The 22178-nt window shown below is 37.4% G+C and overlaps 1 protein-coding gene across 3 annotated transcripts in view; it reads right to left on the bottom strand.

Moving 5' to 3' along the window:
• Positions 1-5024: 5024 nt before the first annotated feature.
• pcdh11 (protocadherin 11) overlaps positions 5025-22178 on the bottom strand; it is a 175539-nt gene continuing 158385 nt past the window's right edge. For all 3 annotated transcript variants that reach the window (XM_049029910.1, XM_049029911.1, XM_049029909.1), the window contains one exon: positions 5025-9471. In XM_049029910.1, coding sequence (XP_048885867.1) covers positions 9077-9471 — 395 coding nt within the window. In that variant the 3' untranslated portion in view covers positions 5025-9076. The remainder of the gene's footprint in view (positions 9472-22178) is intronic.

Below are 22178 nucleotides of genomic sequence, written 5' to 3'. Positions count from 1 at the left end.
ATTTCATCCGCCCATTGAATTTGGTTCCAGTCAAAATTGTAGTAGCGTTTCACAAACTCCAGGTGCTCACGTTTGTTTTTAACTGAGAAGAAAAAGCTTTTTCAGGCATAGCTTCCAAATAGTCTGTTAGCATGAAGGGCGTGTCTCCTTTTCAGAGACGTGGTAACCCCAAGATTTTACATGCTCTTGTAATTCTCCAACAGTTATCATTGGGGATTTTTCCCTCTCTTATGATCCTCCTCACTGTTTGTGGGGGGGAAATAAACCTGGGTCATCTTCCCGGCAGGTTTGTAACAGTTCCAGTTCCTGTCCACTTTTTTATTATTGGCCTAAAAGTAGAAATGGACGTTTTAAGGCTAGTAGCTATTTTTTAATAGCCATTCCCTGACTTATGACAGTCTACACACTTCTCCCTCATTTGGTCTGTGTGTCTCTTATCTTTCCCATGTTGATGGATGACTAAGGGAATTTGGGCTCTGTGTCACCTCATGTTCGGATCCCTGTTAACCTAGAAGTCATGGATTACAGCTTGAAGGTTCCTATTCACTCCACTGAACTTACAGGGGAAACATGCTTCAGTTACATTGTGTTCACTGTAATTTCCAGGGCTGCCAATAATCGTGGCACATCTGTTTTTGTGAAAGATAATTATTTCTTGATGAAGGATTTATCTTTTTTTTTATAAATTTGTGTTAACGAAAGTTGGATTTTTCTCAATTTTTCAGGGCGACATGAAGATGCTTCACCAAAAGGTGGATTTTTTCTAACTCTTTTTACAAATCTTTACAAGGGGTACCAATAATTGTGGAGGGAGCTGTACAAAACAACAATAAAGTAATTCATTTAAAAAAATCAATTCTGGAAATTCATAGAAGAAACACACAGAAAATTAATCATTTAATCTAAGGAAATGAGTGACATGAGAGAAAATTGTGCCGATAAGTAATTTCATTTTCAACATTAATTTGTATTGCATTATACATTTTAGCACATAAGCTTTCATATTGCGGCAAACTGCGTTTCCATTAGGACTGGCTTCCGCAGTGGAAAGCAGAAAGATACTTTCTTATCTCCAGTACATGTACGTGTAGCAGACATTCTGAACGTAAAATGGATAATGGTATAGAAAAGCACACTACAAATGAACAATGCATTTCTGCTGCTGTTTCTCAGAGATATTTGTTTTACCCCTTAATTAATTTATTAGCCATTTTATTACCTTTTCAATAAAACTTGCAGATTATGTTGCGGATTATGTTGTTTTGTGATTTAAGGTTTTAAAGAAACAGAACACGAGATGACATATTTTTCTGTAGCCAGAAACCTCAGGAAGCATCATCTTACCTCATCGTAGGAACAGCCAGTAAAGAACTTGAACTTATGTGTGTCGTGTCCTGCCCTGTCCGACCCTCCTGTCTCCTCCCGGCACGGTTCTAACAAGCCACACCTGATGCTTGTTAGTCTTACCTCTCATTCCTGCACTTCTGTGATTCAGTCCAGCTGCCTCTCGTTGTGCTCCCTTGTCAGTATATATGTGCTTCCCAATCTTGTCATCCCCAGTTCTGTCACTGAAGTTATGTCTCCCTGTTACCCGCTCCCTAGCCTCCCTTTTGATTCCCCCTTGATTCCCTTTATTTCCAGGTCTGTTCCACTCCATAAATAAACCTTCTTTTGTTTGCCCCGATTCCTACTTCCGCCTCCTCCCTTCCACTCCCACATGACCGTATGTGGTATCTATCACAGAAATTAGTCTGGCTGCCATTCCTGATTGAAAGGTAAGCCTGGCATTGAGCACTCAGTCTATACCATGTGACCCTAATACTTCAAAACCCTTTCAAGCAAAATAACAGCGGCTTCAGCATTCCCTACTGGCCTGGGATGAGGTTCTCAGGACCTTGATAAGTCAGCAGCGTGAACATTAGTAAGTTGGTAGCAATAAAAGTGTCCTTTTTTTACGAATGAGTGGCAGAAATACTTTCCCCTAACCAACACAATTATGATTCCTTCCTGCGCCCCCAGAACATACGGTTCACCAGCTGGTTTCCAACTTTTCCAGGCTTTTGCATCCGCCTTCTAAAGACGACCCTTTCTGAGTCGCTCTACCTCACTCCGATAGCATCTTTTTGGAATTAAATTATTGCTAAGTGGTTCTACTTTAATTGCACACGAGAGTAATTTTTCGTGCTTTGGAAGAGGTCAGCAGTAACTTTGATATGGTATTAAATGCACTCGATGTGTGTGCGATCGGGATATGATTCCACCTTGGTAGCCATACAGTAAAAATACATGGAAGTTTTTTAATTGCCTTTTTGTTGTTTGGTCTTAATTTTAGTATGTATCTTAAAATCACTATAGCTCCAAAGAGCAGTATTTCCTCAGTATTGAATTGCAAACATATTTCATGTGTCATTTCTCTCCACTGGTGGATTTAGATTTGGGCTACATGGGTAGGCGTCCAGGACGCCATTTGGCTCGGGGTGGCACAGGGTGGCCACACAAATAAATCAATAAATAATTGGAATGGTAACATTTGATCATTTTTTTTATCGCTCATTTGCACGTCACATCAGTGATATTACAGTATGTCACTGTGTGGGACAATTAACATTATCAGAGTGGGATCCCTGACTGTAGTTTATGAGCTAGTCAGGCTACCACTCAGAAGTATGAGATGGGTAGGGGGGCAAGTTAAAACAGTTGTACGAAAAGCTCTAAGCTATCAGGTAGCCCTTTTAGAAAAATAAAGTAAAGAAGAATAGGAGTTACTCACAAAAGATAAAGGTCTGCTGTTATTTAATCTCTCTATGACCATAATATTATGTATGCAATGAAATGGGCTACTATATGAATAGTATGCTTGTTAGCCAATAGGGTAATAGTGTAAAAAATTAGATTATCTTATTCATTTTTAATTTATATACTACAATTTGTCTCTATTTCTTATTTCTATTTATTTTGCATATATTTTTTACATTTACTTTAGATCTTATCCTAATTATTTTTTATAGTTCCAAATGTCTTAATAAAAATCTCAGTTAATGCCGATTGGTGGGAAATACACACACAGCTTTTCTTTAGGGGGGGGGGGTGAAAGAGGGGTTTGCCAAGTGTGTCATACTAGCTAGAACTGCCACTGTTTATTTCATTAATTACAGTTTTTTTTTTTAACAAAGCATCAGCTACAGTATGCTGCCTTGTAAATATTTAGGTATACTTTAGACAAATAATTGTCATAAGAATGCTGAGCTGTATAAAACTTGTCACTTTAATAATTCTGAGCGTTTAATGCTATATCCTTTGTTCTATTCACTAGCTATTCTCAAAGAAGTGTCACATTCAGTGAGTTCTTTCACTTCTATTATCATTTTAATTAAAAGGCACTAATTTACACAATACGGCTGCTGTAAATTGTCTGTCTTATGTGACACTTATTCTTTTGAAACACACCATTGTGACAAAAGAGTTCTGTCGTGTCCATGATGAGAGAATAAGATCCTGAATGGCTCCCACATAATAGATTAAAAGACTTTTCTCTTGGATGTTTAATCTACAGCCTAAATCTAAATTTATAATAATTAAACCTGGTAATGTAAATGGATATTGATTAATTGAACATGCCCGAGACTCTCTGTTGCAATGTTGATGGTTATTTTAGCATAGTATTAATGAAACTAAGACCACTAAATTCTCTGTTGATGTGTCAATTACTATATTAATAATACTGACAACACGATGACTCAGTGACCACTGGAGTATGAAGAAGCACGGTGTATTTTATTACTACTGTACTCCTAATGTGTGAGATTCTGTTATCCGATTTTAAGTAGAGACACCAACGCAGAAGCTTTCTTTCCAGGAAGGAATCGCTATTTTTTTTTTATTTGTTCAATGAAATATTCATTCAATCTTCTCTCAAACATTCTGTGTGTGACAGAGGTCTATACAGACACTGCTACAAGGGTTATTGATTGATATCAGCCAATCAGCAACCACATGACAGTGATGACGATCAGTGAAGGACTCTTTTGATCACCTCGACATGTCCTTTGTCTATCACAATTGTAAGGGACTTGGCTATTTGAATAACATTAGCTGATGACTGGGTGGTTTCTAGGAAGTTAACATTAACTTACTATAGTAGGGCTTAGTGAGGACTGGGTGGTTTCTATGAAGTTAACGTTAACTTACTATAGTAGGGCTTAATTACAGGTGGACTTTCCAACTTACAAGTTTCTGCAAAATCCTACAAAGTCCAAAAGATGATAAATTCCAACTTTATGTACAAATTGTACATAAATGTATCTTTTTAATGATTGGTAGAACCATTTATCATACTTTAATTAATTGTATTTCAGTTCTATTGAATCTTAATGAATTTGAACTCAATTAATTGTCTCACCTTTATTGAAACAGATGTGTCACATTGGCCAGTACATACACATATATGTGCACAACAATCTTTTTTGAAGATTTCTAAGTCCTATCATGCATTCTATAAGCAAGGAGAATGACCTTTACAACATTTTTGGAAGAAAAATTAATAAAGGAGAAGCCAAAGCTTAATTGGTGAAAACCAATTTTAGACATGCCTACATACGTTTCTCTTTGAATCGTTTCTCAAAAGAAAAATAAAATGATTGAAGTGCTTCATGTTTTTCAGTGTGTTTTGTTTTGCCTATTTTCATAGATAAAATGCTATGTAACCTTCTATATTTCTTCTCTAAAGGGATACATCCTGATTGAAGATCTCTATCGATTGCGGACTACATGTGTCATTGACCAGTAGTTGGGAAAACCTCACCTTTATTTTAATAGAATGTGAATGTTTATCCATTGCCCATTCACACGCAGACCGGGAGCTGGATTTGAATGCTGAGCTCTAGAGGTATAAGGCAACATCGTTACCCATTGAGTCAGCATGTCATGTGAAAATAATATAGAAAGTCCTTGTTCTTTTGAAGAAACAGACTGAATATAATAGACATATATTTTTTTTACTAAACAAATAAGAAATAAGCAATCAATTTTATATTTATCAAGATACACAATATTTAATGGTTCAAGTAAAATGTCATGACAAGAAAAGAATCACATCGTCTGATTATGAAAAAGCGATCGTCCACACAGTCACTGATTGTGGATTAGATATTTTACAAAGGAATAAAAGCATATTCCTTATTAAATACATCGAACTGTTGACTAACAAGAAAAAATTCCTTCAAAGCAGTTGTGAACTCCACTAGCCAATATAAATAAGCATTTATATTGATTTACAAGCAGTTATAGTAATCAAAGTCTTTTAGAATCATTTTTGCACAACAATGTCCTGTTAATCACCAACTAACAATGCCTGCATGTATTACCTACATGCACCTGCACTTTCACACCCATACATATACAAATGCACACACACCCACATTAATATATGCATATTTTTCAATGTAACAGCAAAGATTGTCTTTTTATCAAATACAAATTTATCAAACTGTTGCTTTTTTGAATAATTTCAAATTTGAACCACTGCAAAGCCTCCATTTTCCATCTTGTTTTTTTTCATCTCAATGTGCTGTATGTTTACATATATTACATATATATGAATCAACAGTATGTACTAAAATATATATCTTTTTCTGTATATCTGCTTCTAAAATACAGAAATGGATTCCGTCTTTGAATTGCAGTTACTCTTTTTCTGCACAGGGACATAACTAGAATGCAATTTTAGGGTGGGACACATAGCAGATTTCTTCAGCAGCTGTTGGACACAAACTGAGTATTAATATGAACAGGTACAGTATAGCTTTTCAGTGGTTGCAATTATCACATGCAGATGACAATGCAGGACAACTAATTAGCAGAATATTAACCACCTAGCGCAACATGTTATGTAAAGTTTAATAAAACTAGAAAAGAAGAACATTATTTGGAATTTACATTTTATATTATTTTATTTGTTTGCTTTCATTCACATTCAGTTTGTTCTAAAATGTGGTCAGCAGGAGTTAAACAAACATAAAAAATGAAGGCATATGAATACGATCATGCGTATCACACACGTTATAATTACTTGTCATCACAGAAGTGTCTATTTCACGGCATTTTCTTTTCTGATACAGAGAGCTCTTTGAAATACAGGTTAAGTGCAAATGTATAATTAAAAATGTTGAATCCTATAAAATTCTGAATCTCCTGAATCTTTAAAGGAGAATTAAAACTATTACTGTGATTACATTACTGGAAAGATGGATTTAAGAATTTCATTCATATTAAATGTTAGGAACTAAAGTCAAAATTGATAATATGATTGAAAAATAAAGGTTTGTAATGTTCTAATTGATTTTTTAACTGAAGTTTAGCATTATGAAGTGAGAGTGAAATGCTAGCAAGCAATGACGATGAGTCCTGCTACACAGTTAGAGATAGAGGTCACTCTGTGGTTTTTTACCTAATGTTTAGGGCAGTAATGCTTTTTGTGCAATGCAGTAATTATAGACTCTTGCATGATTCACTAGTCCAGGGGTAGGCAGCCCTGATCCTGGAGTGCCGGTATCCAGCAGGTTTTCCATCCTACCTCGTCTCTGATGAACCACAGCTGATCTCAGGCAGATAGTAACTCATTAGGTAGGACAGAAAACCCGCTGGGTACCAGCACTGCTGGATCAGGGCTACCTACCTCAGCACTAGTCAGTACTTATACGTGGTAGCTTGTCATTTCAAATCAACTGTCTCTCAAATTTATTAAATTTAGAATTTTTCTCTTTATTAAAATGAGAAGTATAATTACTAATTAATCCAGAAATTAAGAAACCGTGTGATGTAAAGAAGAATTTCACCTTATCTATGATATATAGATATGGCTAAGCACAAATGGGGTAACAATATCAGATTGTTAGTCTGACCTCATCTCCCCGGCCACATCTCAGCTTCTCCTGAATATGACGTTATCCGTGTCTCACATCTAGGCAGGTGCCGTAAGGATACTCAGAGACGCAACGCTGACAGTGTTATACTTGGGGCTGGTGGAAGACCTCAATAGATGTATGGGGGGAGCCTTAAATTCAGGAGAAAGGGTAAATTTTTATCAAGCACTATTATTATTATTATTATTATTGTTGTTGTTGTTGTGATCGTCGTCATTGGTGGTTTTAGTGTTATACCCCTTTTCTTTTGAATTTAATTTACCTTGGTAATATTCCAGTAGTCTAGTCACCCCCATAAAGATATGGAATAATGTTGTGTTTTGTTGATAATTTGTCTTTAGTCGACCAGCCTGGCATGTTGCAGATTTTTTTAAAAAAGAAAAAAACAAAACCTTTGATATTGAATTCAAGAAGTGATGTTTTGAGTTATGTGTGCAGATGCCAGACTTCCCTGACAAACTCCCAGCAGTGTTATTATTCTCCTGGATTAAATGTGTTAAACAATTATAAGGTAGGTGAGGGAGTAGCTGCCAATGCAAGTGTGTCATCATGTGGTTGAGCAAAGCCGCAGAGCAATCCGGCCTCTGCAGAGTCCTATCATGACACATCATTTCAGTTCTGTTCTGACTAATTTATAGCAAAGCAATTTCTTAGATCACTGACCTGAAGGCCTTGAGTGTCAGCAGAATACACTAAATAGTATTACCACTACTGGTGCAGCATAGATATGTGAAATGCAGAAATTCACCTCCCTATCTTAAATTATAGGATGCATTGTCCAGGGCCTTTATCTGAGATGCTGTGTTTATCTTTTGCAATGCATCGGTTTTCATCGTAGGTGAATCCAGTCATAGGAAAATTCAAGTTTGATGACGATTATCACATTCTAGAGTGCATTAAAATGGTGTATCTTTCTCAGAAAAGAAATCACTAATAATAAAACAACAACAAAAAGTACGACAATAACCATAATAATAACTAACACTTATACAGTGAAGCGGTCACTCGACCCAATCAACAATACGGCTAATATTTTTTTTAGGCTGGGGACATACTGGTAAGCAATGTTTTATTTATTACAGTGTTTATAGATGTTAACAGTATTGTCGAGATTAAGTTTTATGATTAATGGAAATTTGATTATTCTTTAAGTGAACAATAATATATCTTTCAGTAGTAAGTGTGGAAAGAGAGATACAATGTAAATCACAGGATAAAAGTGGAAAATAAATAAAGGCCAATTAAACTCTCAAAGTGCACTCTTCTGCAACTATGTCCATCCTGGTAATTACAGATCAAAGTAATTATACAATGGGGAGATTCTCGTAATTGGTTCCATAGAACTTATTATGATCCAAAAATTGTACACAAAGAAAGTCTCATTAAAAGGGAAGTAAAGAATCCCAATTCCTTTAACTTCCAATGTACTAATAAAATGCTCTAAAAATATGGGGGGGCTTAAAAATGAATAGAAATAGATGTCATGGTGATAATATGAGGTTAACTAGTCAATTCTATTGCAAAAAAAGAACTGCTAACGTGACTTTCAGTGGCTTGTTCAGATAATAACAAAATACAGACTGATATCTGGAATCACCAGGGCAACAAGGCTCCTGTGCTTTGCTGATTGTCCCGATGCAGGTCACAGTCCCAGCAGAGTGAACAGCCACACTGTGCCCAAACAGTGCCAGCAAATTTTATTTTGCCTTATTTATTTGCAGTTTGTTTATTTCTTTATTTTATATCTTTATTTTTTACTAGGATTCTTTAAATAGCTTCCGGCCATCTCTGCGGGTATTTATCTATTATGATGTTACATTTTCAAAGGGCCATAAGCGAACACTGCATTTCAGTCTATGTGTATCTTTAACAGTAATCATTAAACATTAAATGAATGAACTCATGGTTACCTTTTTTCCCTCTTCGTAAGATGAGGAGCTACTTTGGTTTAGAACTACTTTTTATTTACAGGTACTTACTTCATGGAGCATGATATACAGTATACAGCACTGTCTTTTATAGTATCAATAACCTTAATATAATATTCATGAATATTATAAGTTTAAGGTTCTTTTTTGTATTCTCCAAATACACACAAGCTGGTATGTGGCACAGACATGAAGGGGCAAGCCACTGACCACCAGTCATGACGCGTTTTATAGCTGATGCTCATGAATGAAGGCGCTGGTGCCCCCAGTGGCTGGTGACTGTTGTGCGGATGGTGTAAAGTTGGCTAGGGGGATGACCTTGACGGGGTCCTCTTTGTTGCTGCAGTGTCTCTCGATGGTGTTGTAGAATTGGGGCCGGTTACTACCTTTGTCCAGTTCATCTTTAGGCATGGATCTGCCGAGGGTGTGGCACCCATCGGACTTGGTTCCACAGGACCAGCCCTGCTGAAAGCTGAAATTTGGCAAAGTGGCATTGTGGGAGGGCTGGAACTGGGTCAGCGCTGGAGGCATCCAGCAGCTGTCGGAATGGCCCAGGATCAGGCACTCTTGTGTGCAGGTCTCCGAAGCTTCAGCCATGGCCCTCTGCAGGTTCACCTCGATGGCTGCAGAGACAGAAACACAAACGGGGGGGGGGGGTGACATCCTTCACTGTTTTTCACTTTACACCCCCCATTGCAAGATAATAATAATAATAATAATAATAATAATACATTTTATTTATATATTTATAATGTCCTTTACATCACAAGATCTCAAAGATATTTTCCTAGATTATGGGGGAAAAAAAACACGGAATCAGAGTTCAGAGTAGTAATCAAGGTTCCCACTGCATCCACCCAACAAAACAAATGAAAGGAGAGAAAAAGAAAGACTTGTATGAATGCAAAAATGCTAATTAGGAGTGAATCAGTGAATCCACATACATCTATCTGTCTCATAAAATTCAAGGTGAAAAAGCATTTCTAATCCATGCCATTTTGAGAGAATGCTGTACCTGTGTGCTTTATTTACAGTGGGATTCCCACGGTTCCCCTGTTTACGCACAATATAAAGTGAATTCCCTGTAGCTTAATTAAACCTGGTGGTAAATAAACAAATAAATAAATAAATAAATATATCACATACGCGTCTGACATCATCTTTACTATATTAAACATTTAATGAGAAGCTCAACCAACCATTGTTTATTCTATTCCCCATCACACTGCCAGGCCCAGTTATCATTTTACGTTGTTGTCATTTAAACTTTGGGAAATCCTATCAATTAATATTATTTAGAAAAGATGAAGATGTCTTGTATTACTCATGGTATGATACATTTGATTATACACAGACACACACACACATGCAGTATACTCGCATGTGAAGTGAATTATGTTTACTATCTGATAAAAACAGTGCATTGTAGGCACTTTGGACAGGGGTCAGGGGTCAGCAAGGTCGCTCTGACTGCCCTGCGGCTATTCAGCCCCGTACGCGACGCAGCAATGCGCTCTGCCTCTCAGACACGGTACTCCTCTGATCATCATCAACATCATCTGCCATTTTTGCCACAGCAGGCCTCCTGTTGCTTGGTGCCTGACGGAGTTTCCTTCGTTCAGGTCCCGCTTTTTTTTTTCATCCTGTCCTGGAAATAAGCAAACTTTCGGCGTGGGCTAAGATATGCCAACATCTCACGGGGGATCACTGGAGAAAATACAGCTGCATTGATGAAATCAAGTTTTAAGATTTATGGCATTAAAATGAGAGTTTATGTGAGGAGTGGACAGAAAAGAGTCTGATTTCATAGTGCATCATAATAACAGTGAAACATTACGGTTGGAAGATATAAGTCTGGGGGGGGTTTTCCTGCTTTGGAGTTGGACACCTGCACTGCTCAAATCCACGTTGACACAGGAAGCCACTGCATCAAGTTCTAACCTCTGCTTTAGATCTTTGTGGAGAAGGATTCATACTGCAGCACTGTAGTGATCCCAAACAGAACGGGAATCTTAAGGAGAAGCCCAAGTAGTACTGACTGTCATGGACTTTGCTCCACAATCACTTGACCTCAACTCTATGACTGACAGCTCCCTCTCAGTAGGTTTCCCTGACGAGGGCACTGAAGAAATTTTGGGGAAGTGGGGGTGGGGGGTTCAAATCCATTATTTTACCACACAGCCACATGCCAGCCTCAACCCCATCGGACACTTATGTGGCCAATAAAACATTTGGTATCATCTGCAGATGTGGAAGATCCTCGGATCATGTTGGGGCAACATGGGTCAGTAGGTTTTGCACAAACTAGTGGAGTCACTGCCGACTGAAGTGCACTCTGGGATTAAATAAGAAAGGGACACACTAAATACTAAGAAGCATAAAGTCATGTTTTTTTTTCCCCTAAGATTAAACCTTTCACAGAAATTGTTATACTGATAATATAAATGTAATGAATTTTTTTTTATATTTAATTAGAAATGGATGCAAAACAATAATCTTTCACTAGTGGTGTAAGGCTTTTTGTCTGCATATATTCCTCATGAAATATATTTATGAGGGAATGTAATGGGAGCCTGTATGTATGTACACCATACAGCTAAGCGCAAGAGAAATCACACAAGCTATCTTCCCTCATTAAGCCCCACCTGACATCAAAAGTAAAACAAGTCTAGAAGAAGGATTTGCCACGCAGTTCTTACAATAAAGCCTGTCAGCTTAGATAATTATAATGAAACACAGTATGCACAAGGAACCTATTAGCCTTATATTTCTTAATGCAATAAAAAACACAACAAAACAACAAAATACCCTCTTGGAACATCAGGTTTGTCCTTCAGGATTCTGCTCCAAGCTGTAGTGCAGAAATGATTTTAAATATTACATAAGCTATTAATTATAAAGTTCTTTGAGTTTTTTGAGTTTACAGCATTCCTTGCTTAGCATGCTCTACCTCACCTAATTCTCTGCGTGTCACGTCTCAGAATAAGAATTCAAAATCCTCTCGCAAAGGACGGTATAGCATTTAGAAATGATCTCTAAAGAGATGCAGTCACATTTTAACTCTAACAACACAATGTGCTTTTATATATGTTGAGAAATTGTGCAAATATTTTATTGCATATGCCATGTATGAAAGACACGTGAATGATAAATAACTCCAAAGCAGATGGTGTAACATATTTGGCATGAACCTTTTATTCTCAATTAAAGTCTGATTTGCAGACTGTAATTTGATTTGTTCGCTGGGAACTCTCTAGGCTGACAGTCATCGTCCATGGAGGGGATCAGAACTGAGGCCGCAGGGAAAAGTAAGTCGCCTCCAGGAGAATTAGAATGATGTCTGGCCTCTAGCTGGGACACTCAGCTGTAGAGAGGCAGTGAATAATTCACCAGAGCACTAAATGTGTCACCTTTCTGAGGGTCACTAACTTCATTAAGGTGGAATGGTCCTCACTCGCACGCTGTCCAACAGGCAGGAGGCCGCTGGCATGGCACGACAGGTAGTGCTCGCACGACAGCTGTGCTCTGCTTCTAAGTTATCACAAGTCAAACTCATGTGGAGAGTCTTAGGTGCAAACATGCAACACCAGACGGTCGCATGTGGATGCGCAATATGATGTGCAAAAGTCACACATGGAAGCCTTAACTTGTGCTCCAAATGTGGCACCTTTTCAGTTTCAGCTTTACTGATATTTCAAACACCAGCATCAGGAGCAGCTGTATCTTCTGCTATGGAGCTTCTCCATTGGTATGACTATCATTATTTTACAGCGAAACTCTTAGTTTTAATTTTCCCGTCAGAAACCTTATGATGTATTACACTATTGTGTTTATCTAGATTACAATGTCTCCACCCTTGTTATTTCTTCAAAAGATCTATATTTCTTTCCTTGCCACTGTCGCCTATGGCTTACTCACTGGGGGCTTTGGGTGAGGATGCTGTAAAGCGCTTTGAGACAATGTAATGTTGTGATAATGCGCGTTATATAAAAATACATTTGTTGTTGTTGTTTTGGGAGAAGGCTGTACATTAATGCAGTAAACCTGCCTTAAACTGACTCATAGTTTTCATTAGAGATGCACTGATCCGATATTCGGATTGGTATCAGCGCCAATCCTGACCTATTTGATGGATCGGGCATCGGCCATATGTGACCGAGGCCGATACTTACTTATTTAGTTTTTGGCAGTCTCTAAAAAGATAACTCCTATTTAGTGTTACATCTATTTGCACAATCAGTCGCACAGCAGCTCTTTTCCATTTTAGATGTGCTTATTTTGCGGTATTTAAGCCGAACCCTAACACTCCAACTTGGTTTTTTTGCCACCCAGTGGGCGCGAGCACAGTGACTTCTGCCTGCTGTGACGTCATGCGCATCAGATAGGAAGGCGATGATCTGGGGGTATTTTGCACTTTTAACGGGAACTCGTAGCACAGCGATTTGCAATCTTTGTAAAAACAAAGTTTTGCGAGGTGGAAGCAGTGTTTAATGGAAGCTAAATAAAGCGCACAGAATTGTGTGAGAAATATGAAAAAGCAATGGATGATTTGGAGTCGCTAGCCTGGGCTGTTTTGCGGATTGTGGTACAGGAGGGGCTGCGATGGCAGCGAGGGGCAAGCGACCCTGGTGCCAGTGGGAGATTAATTGTAGGGCATTTTAAGCAATCGCCACTTGCATATACTCTCTTGGAAGATATTCAAATTGAACTGCCAACGCCTAAAAAAGGCTTATAACAAGATGTGCAAACGACGTGGAACAGTACGTTATGTATGTTTTTAGTAGCTGAATTAAAGATTTTGTTGGCATGCATTTATCTGTACTTTCTAGTTTAAAAACTGCTCTTGCATCAGAATCTGTATCGTATCGGCAATTGTGTATAGAAATCGGATCGGAACTGAAAATACATGGATCAGCCCGCCCGAGCTGCAATCCTTTTGCACTTCTTGTCCCTTCTGGTATATCATATGCAATACAATTTTCTTCATTGTACCTTTATGCCCACATACCTTAGTCATTAAATTCCCATTGTAAACATCCACATTTTTGAAACATTTAGCAGCACGACATATTAATTTATGTTAGAAGGAGAATCATTGTTTCGGATATGTTTAATGTGTCGTGAATCAAATTGATTCACATTATGTTTTTTGGAAGCCCTTTCATTTGGATACTTGCAATCCATAAACTATGAGACTAATATCTCGTGATATTCCACAAATTACGCATTTGGATTTCCGGGTTTCAGATTTTTCTTATGTGATTCTTTTCCAAGTGATTGATACGCGTTTTGCAGTACTGACCACCTAAGTTAGAAGATTCACTAAACAGAGAATGAAGACTGCTGAGAACCTAGCCTAACCTTTGACAGTTATGCAGATATAATCACACAGATCAACACGTTAACACGTTCAGCATGGCTATGTGTGAGGCTGTAGCAATTCTGTGACTGTTGTTATTTATAAATAAGGGCTCAACTTAGTGATGACAGCATGTCATCAAGCTGCAAATGACAAGGATTTTCTCAAACAACTTGAATGTGAATTTTGGACAATGATGTGCAGATTTATTCTCCATCCTTTTATAAGGAGATATTTTTTTGAGTAATGCTTAGTGTGTAGGGCATGAATGTTTGCAACTGTCTGGTGTCAAAATGTACTTTACATAACTTTCAGCCAGATGCCAAACTGTTACTTTATTTTGTATCATCAGTTCTTTTTTCTGAAAATATGCAAAGATCATACGCTTATAATTTATTCTTAATACTGTAAGTGTCATTAAATAAAAATAAATGGCTTAGTCTAATATAGGTAGCTCAGCGGTTAAGAATATGTAAATGGAAGGCTGTGTGTTTTAATACTGTAGCTAGCAGAGGAATCATTTTATCAACACCAGGCCCTTGTGCAACCCCAACTGTTCCAGGGACACTGCCGTACCCTGTGCAGTGACCCCAGAACTTGCTCTCATCTGTATAAATATCTTTGTCTGGAGAACAAGACAAGAACAACACAAAAACAATAAAAATTCTCCCCGCTCTCTACATTATACTCTACCCGTACTCTACATTATACTCTACCCGTACTCTACATTGCTAATTCAATGGTACTTTTAGCACAACATGTTCCTTAAATCACCACTTATGCTGAGCAGGATTTACAGTGCAACAACCGTTTATTTAATGTTTTATTTCTTATATGACTGTTAAGGTTTTCACAAATACCTGTCACGGTTAAAGGTGTTAATTAAGTACTGTTCTCAGTACAGAACCATTTTCATAAAACGACAATATTTTTCGACTGTCTTATTTATGCCAGCCGTCTTCTTATTGTAAATGTTAAAGTGTCTGTACTATCCCGGCGTGTTTGCTGTTCCTCTGCTAGGCCTTTTGCTTTTAAGATTGTTGTAAACCCTGATACTCCCTAAATCTCGGCTTGGTGGAAGCGGTTGCCTGAGGGGTGCGTGGGTGAGCTTGTGACAGAGTGAGAGAGAGGCAGACCATGTGATTAACGATGTCTCGTGCTGTCCAACAAATGAAATTTGAAAAGAAATAATTGAGTTTGTAATTACTTTGACTTTATCATTTCATATCCCCCGCTCCACTCCACCATTACATCTGGACAGGCAAATGGCTAGTCATTAATAATAATGAAGCTGTTTAACCCTATGGGAGTCCTACAAGGAGAAAGCCACCATTTTTCATTAAGGGAGCATGCTCAACCAGCAACTGAAATTAAAGGCCAATATGTCATTTTCAGAAGTTTCAAGAATGGCCACTTGCTACAAGGCAAGACTCATGAGATATGACATTCCACACAATATTTTGTTGCACATTTACAGTTTTACAGTTAATTGATTGAAGCTTCCTGATAGAACTGCAAAAGTAAATTTTATTTCCCATTGTAAAATTAATTTATTTGAAAATGCAATGGCTAACCCCCTTTCCTTATCAGTTTTGCAGATGCTAATCCCTTTACATTCAATTAAATTAGCATAGGACAGATGAAGGTGGATAGGGTTCGAGCTTTCTATATTCTTTTATGTGCACATTAAATCAACATAAATATTTCATGGTCACGTTAAAGAGACGTTCATGTACATGTCATATACATGTCATATACATGCGCCTGTCTCTCTGCCATATTGTCAGTGTACTTTTTTGAAGTCCTTCACATTCGTGGCAGAAGATTCTCGCAAATGTGAAAATTCACAAATTACACTTAGAACCCTCTAACCCCAACCCATAACAGTCTGCTAGTCTGAAAGATAACATATGAAGGCTATTACCAATATTTAAACAAATAGTACTGCACTGAAGAGTGGCGGACTGTACCATTAGGCAAGGTAGGCTATTTTGAAGACAGAATTTCCAGAAGTTACATTTAAATATATGATCAATATAAATTATGTCAACATGTCTGTTAGAGTTAACTGGCAGTTTTATCCGGATTTCACGATATACTAAGTTGCTGCTCTTGCAATGTCTCGGTTTGCCTGGCGCTACAATACTGTACTTATTCTTATACTGCTGGTGCCAGTGGTGGAACTTGCCAACGCTTATTAGCGAAGTAACCTTACGTCATTTTTATTCCGTGAAAAACAAAGGACTGATCATAATGAATTACGAGTGTAAGTCACAGGTCGTAAAATATAAATTAAATGCTGTTCCCCCTTTTGATCCGCCAAAGAATTAACAAAATGACTTGTCATCCTTCATTTTTTGGGGGTGACGGTGTAGTTTTACTCGAAATTATGTGTAAAGATCAACCTAAGAACTTTTGCGTTTCCTTTGCTAGTTTAGCATAAAGGTCCCAGTTCCAGTTGTGCGGTATGAAAGCAACACACGAAAGTGGCCAAGCCCTACAAAGGTTCCCGGTGGAGACAGCCTAGGAACCATTGCCCAGGGTCCAGCTTGCAGAATTTTGCTGTGAAAGCACTCCATGTCAGCTTAGGGCTCCCATAGGAGTTAGTCCGGCTTTGCTAATATACATTTTGCATGTCAAATTTCTTTGTGAATTCGTCTTTAAGACCTTTTTATGTATTATACAAACCATCTAAATTATGCCCATGTATGTACAAAATACTTCTGTATGCACTGGGATCACTATGTTTCAGACCTGTTATTAAAAATGCATAATTACCAGCACTTAAATATTTAGAATTTACTGTGATAAATGTCAGATTCGATGGTCACGAAGACAGCTGGTTACCAAAACAAAGCTGCATGATGTACCCAAGCCAAGATTTAAATATTTAAGATATTGTATGCACTTACATCAACATATAGTATTTATCCCTAATATTTACATCATATGTTTTACATGATCCGAATCATGTTCAGTATTGTGTTTGTGTCATCTGTGAGTTTCAGCTTTCAGCAATCTTCAAACCTTTATTCCCGTTTAATTGTTCACAGCCAACTTGTGAGCGATCGAAACCAATGTCAAGCTCACAAATTTGAAAGGGACGCTGCTAATACTAGTTATTCCTATTTTGATCTTTTGACTCGGTCGCAGAAATTCTGAAGGCATTCTTCGTGCCTTTATGTGACAGAGTAATGGTACTATTCATAATGACACATGTATTCATTTTATTGCATGTTTTACTACATGTCTGGGCTGGCTTTGATCCTATTCTACCAATGCATTTTCAGTTCTCCTTTCCAACTACTACAGAGATTATATTTATTGAAGCTATAGGTGTAAAGCAAGGTGCACTGTGTAAGGGACCCACATGGTGTAATGGTCATTCAATTTAAATAACATTAATTTCCAAATCGCAGGAGTAAGCACTAGAACTACTTTAGAAAACAGACAAGCACATACAGTTTGAGAGCAAGAATCACTATTCACTATCTGTTCCATCTTAACTTTAATAACATGGGGAGTAGTATTTTATTTGATTTTAGCACATTTCAGCATTTTTAAAGTGCAAAGGTGAAGGATCACCTTTTTAAGGTTCTGCAAGCTAGCAGGCAGCACCCCATGGTTCCTTTCCAAAGCCTTTGAAGATTATACTCTGGTAGATGTCAGCACTTTGACTAGATGTTTTCCAAGCGCTTGTCCCGGACAGGGTCGTGGCAGGGGGGCTACAGCCTATCCCAGGCATCCCAAAGTAGGGATCCAAGTGTTATACACCTTAGATTAGATGCCAGTTCATCACAGGGTACATACAAGCACGTACTCACACTCTCTGGGCCCGGAGAACAAGTAAACTCCACTCACACACAGATTGGAGGTGCAATTCAATGCCTCTGATTCGAAGCTGTGAGGTAACAGCACTACCCACTGCGCCACTTTGCAGCAAAAATTGGGATAGCACATCTTCTAATTGAATTTATATCAGAAATTCAAAATAACTGACATTTGGGGTTCCCTGTATATATATCTGGCACAAACAAACTGTGTTATACATGATAAAATACTGCACGATTTCAATAGGAAGTTTACTAAGACAAAGTAATCTATACTGAAGCTTTTCTTTTTCTAATGTCTGTCAACAGCAAAGTCCTAGCAACAGAATGCATCATTTATAATCTTAATCATTGACTTTTTGGGTAAATAAAGCAATGCTTTATTCAAGCCCTATTACAACGTGAAATGTTCACATTGAACTTAATCATTTCTGTTTCCTAATACACGTTTTCAATAAATGTATTAATAAACATTAATGAAAAGACTCTATTGTGCATTTTTCAAGGTCAGTCAATTGAAAATATATCTGTAGGATTGATTCTGCCTGAGGTTTCCACACTCTTCAGCTTAAGATGTATTATATTAAAAGTCTTTCAAAAGCAGCCTTTCTAATCCAATTTGCCGCTGTAACACAGGCCTTCTTGTGCAATCCCAAGTCTAGCTCTCAGCAGTGCATTACTTCAAATAGCAGGATACAGAGGTATATCTTGTGAGCCTCCTCCCATTTTCTCTTCTGCCCCTTATCTTTTTCTCCCTTTCTTGCCAGTGACCCAACAACAGTGAAAGTAATTGCAGGCAGAAAACAACATTTAATGATTACGTTATCCGAGAACCCAACAAAGAGAAGTCACAGAGCAGTATATCCAACAAAGGAGGAGGACTTTTTCAGACACACCACTTTCAGATAACAAAGAATATTATTGACTTTGCCCAGATTAAAATGCCAAAACAAATGACAACACAGCAAGAAGGACAAAGTAAATAAAGAATGAGAGTCCCAGACACACTCTCTGCCAGTACTGTATTGTTCGGTGTTGTTTCTTTAAAGTTTTTACTCTATATAGGATTACATAGGATTTATTCATACTCCATATTAGCCTGTGCTCTAACCTCTTTGTAAAGTATGACGTATTGAGCAAGTTCTCCATTTTGTGTGGTTTTTTCTTTTTGTCTTATGTTGTTCCTGGCGGATTATATGTTCTTTCTTATTTCTGTCGAACTAACCCATTTTTTGATAGCCTGAGTCCTCCAAGAAGGCACACTTGTCCTCCATTAGGAGCCTTGGAGGGGGGTTTGTCAGCAGAAACACAATCAGTGCTGCCCAAATACACAGCATGGGACGAAGAGGCGAGCAGAGCAAACACCATAACAATCAGCAATCAGCACTGATAATGATAATGACACAGGGCACACTACGAGATCCATGCCTCGCATTTCTGTTACAGAAAAGAGCTGTTATTGTGCAAATGCGATGGTGTGTGTGGAAAAAAAATATATGTGCAATTTCACTGAAGAAGAACCGGGAAAATATCAGAGAAAATACTCCACGTTATGTCTCCCTTAAGGCATTTTAAGAAAAATATATTTTAATCTGTCTCAGGGTGAAGTGTTTCTTAAAAATAAAAATTAATAAAAATAAAATGTAATTAAAAAGTCAATACATATATACCTTTCGCTTGAAGTTAGAAACGCTGGTTGAAATCCAAAAGAAACTAAGAAGAAAGAGTAAGGTAGCATCTTATTTGGAGAATATTCAAGATTCTCTTTTTATCGTTGTAACATTTAATAAGATTATGGAAAGAACCCATTTCGGCATCATTTTCAGTTGAAGAAATGACAGTAATGGATGGAGTGAAATCTGAAAGATATAAATTTAAAAGAGATCTATGAAGTAACATGCCTCCAGTTTAAAAAAAAATTCTAACTGTCTGCAGTGCAAGATGCTTTAATGAGCTCCAATAATGAAGAAGTTAAGTATGTCAGAATTGTAAAGCAGTAATATTGTGACTGGCGCAGGTCAGGTCAGGTTGGGGAGCATACGCTGGTACAGCGTGTTGTCGTAGCCACCACATGTCAAAACTTATTGGGATCCTGGTTGGTGACCCTCCCCCAGGCCGACACGTGGCCCAGTCTCACCCTCCAGAGGTGCCCATCTATCTGCTGCATCCAGGAGTTACGTGACTGTCCCCTTGGCCTGGTCCAGCTGCATGGGTCCTCAGCAATGAGGATCCTGCGAGCCGGATCACCCACAGGCAAATGTGTGACATACCTCTGCCAATGTTTTCAAAAGTTATTATATATTAACTGTCTACAAAAAAGGTCAGGAATACCATTACTGCATTGGAACATTCTACATATAAGAAATCAGGTAAGGAAACATAACAATAATGCATGCAAAAAAAGAAAAAAAAAGTATTTTCAATAGCTATTAAACTCCTGCAACTGTTATACAGTTGGAATTTCTGATGAGTGATACATTTAACTTTGAAATGTAATCAGGTAAACAAGTTTTATCCAATTCATGATACTTAAACAATCAATTTAAAATACAGATGATATAAAAATGTTCTGTTTACAGCATTTAATTGTTCCATCTCCTAAGGAAGTATGGTGAAACCATCGTTCTTTTGCTAGACATTCGGAATTTGAATTGCATTATCTCAGTTGTAATACATACCAGACAAAAACACAATTTACTCACTCTCCCTCTTCACCAACAATTCCATCAAAATTACAAATGGGCCGCAGTGACCAGGAAATTATAAGATGACTTTAAGAAATGAGAGTAGGATTTTCATTCCAGGCTGGAGCTGATTTTACTGTGCATATGACTAACTCTGTTGAATCTGGAGCAAGATATTTGTCATTGTGGCTTTTATAAATCATTAAGAAAGGTACATGGAATATTTAGCCATTTTGTTTTTTGCTGAAGAATTCCATTTATGTAATTTTAGTCACAGTTAAATACTCTTCAGGAAAATTACATTCTTTGTGTATCAAATCAAAGAAATTAAAGGGGCTGATACAGAACAAATCGAGAACACGAAAAGACTATCCCTTTTATTTTAAATAAAATCAAAAGCATTACCTAAGTAACACAGCGCATAACAAATGTCTTTGAAGTCAAAAATGGGTCAATGACAACTCAAATTAGAACCATTTACCAAAAATCTATGACTAGTTTGATTTTTGTAAGATCCAATTCTCCTGAGCTAAAACCTAATTGAGCTCTTATTGTGACTCTAGGGTAAGATAGTATTATAAATAAGATTCTAAATGAGCTGCTCTTCACACGTCATTAAACATATCATCAGATGCTATATAAAGGGGGTGGGGCTTGAATTTGGCTACTGTGAGCTATGGTGGGACTATAAAAGATTTCTGCATAAATTGCATCAGTATAATTGATGTATATTGAATTCCCTCTTTGTTATATAAGAGATTAACATTGATTTGATTCTGGTAAAATAAATACCTTCTAAAAACAGGGATAATACAAAATTTCACAGCCAAACAAGCAACTATATTTTATTATCATGTTTAATCAAGTCAAGGAAATAAAGCAATGTTGGGCTTTGTCCTTTTCGTGGGCAACTGGAAGAATTTTGATTATATTATATACAGTATAAAATTGCCGGCGTTTAAATTGACACATTCCATTACCTATTATTTCAAACATTAAAGAGAAGGCAGTCAGATTATTGAATTGATTGATGCATCTTATACTAAATATGGATTTCACCCTGAAGTCTCGTTCACAATAATTATTAATATTTGCCCAGTTTTAATGTATCTTACACTATAGTAAATCCTAAATCTTGCGTGTTTTCTCTCTTAATAGTGCACCAGCTATTCCTTGACCATGGTCTTTAACTGAATTTCCAGGTAAATAAATTAGTCAGAGTTGTAGTTTCACTGCTAGCAATTAAGTGCTAATTGCACTCAATTTCTTTTAGCTCGCCTTTTGCAATAAAACAACCTAAGTCCAATTTTATCCCTTTGCAGCATGCGTATTCATGTAACAAGAACACTATGGCCTGCATATCTTAAAATTTCAGGTAACATTTTCGAAAAGCAGATGCTTTTTAATGCATCTCAGTGAGAAAGGACAAATGAATAGAGAGCAAGATACATACGGAA

This window comes from Brienomyrus brachyistius, chromosome 10, assembly GCF_023856365.1.
Source record: "Brienomyrus brachyistius isolate T26 chromosome 10, BBRACH_0.4, whole genome shotgun sequence".
Lineage (NCBI taxonomy): Eukaryota > Metazoa > Chordata > Actinopteri > Osteoglossiformes > Mormyridae > Brienomyrus > Brienomyrus brachyistius.
This window is presented reverse-complemented; position numbering and strand designations above follow the sequence as displayed.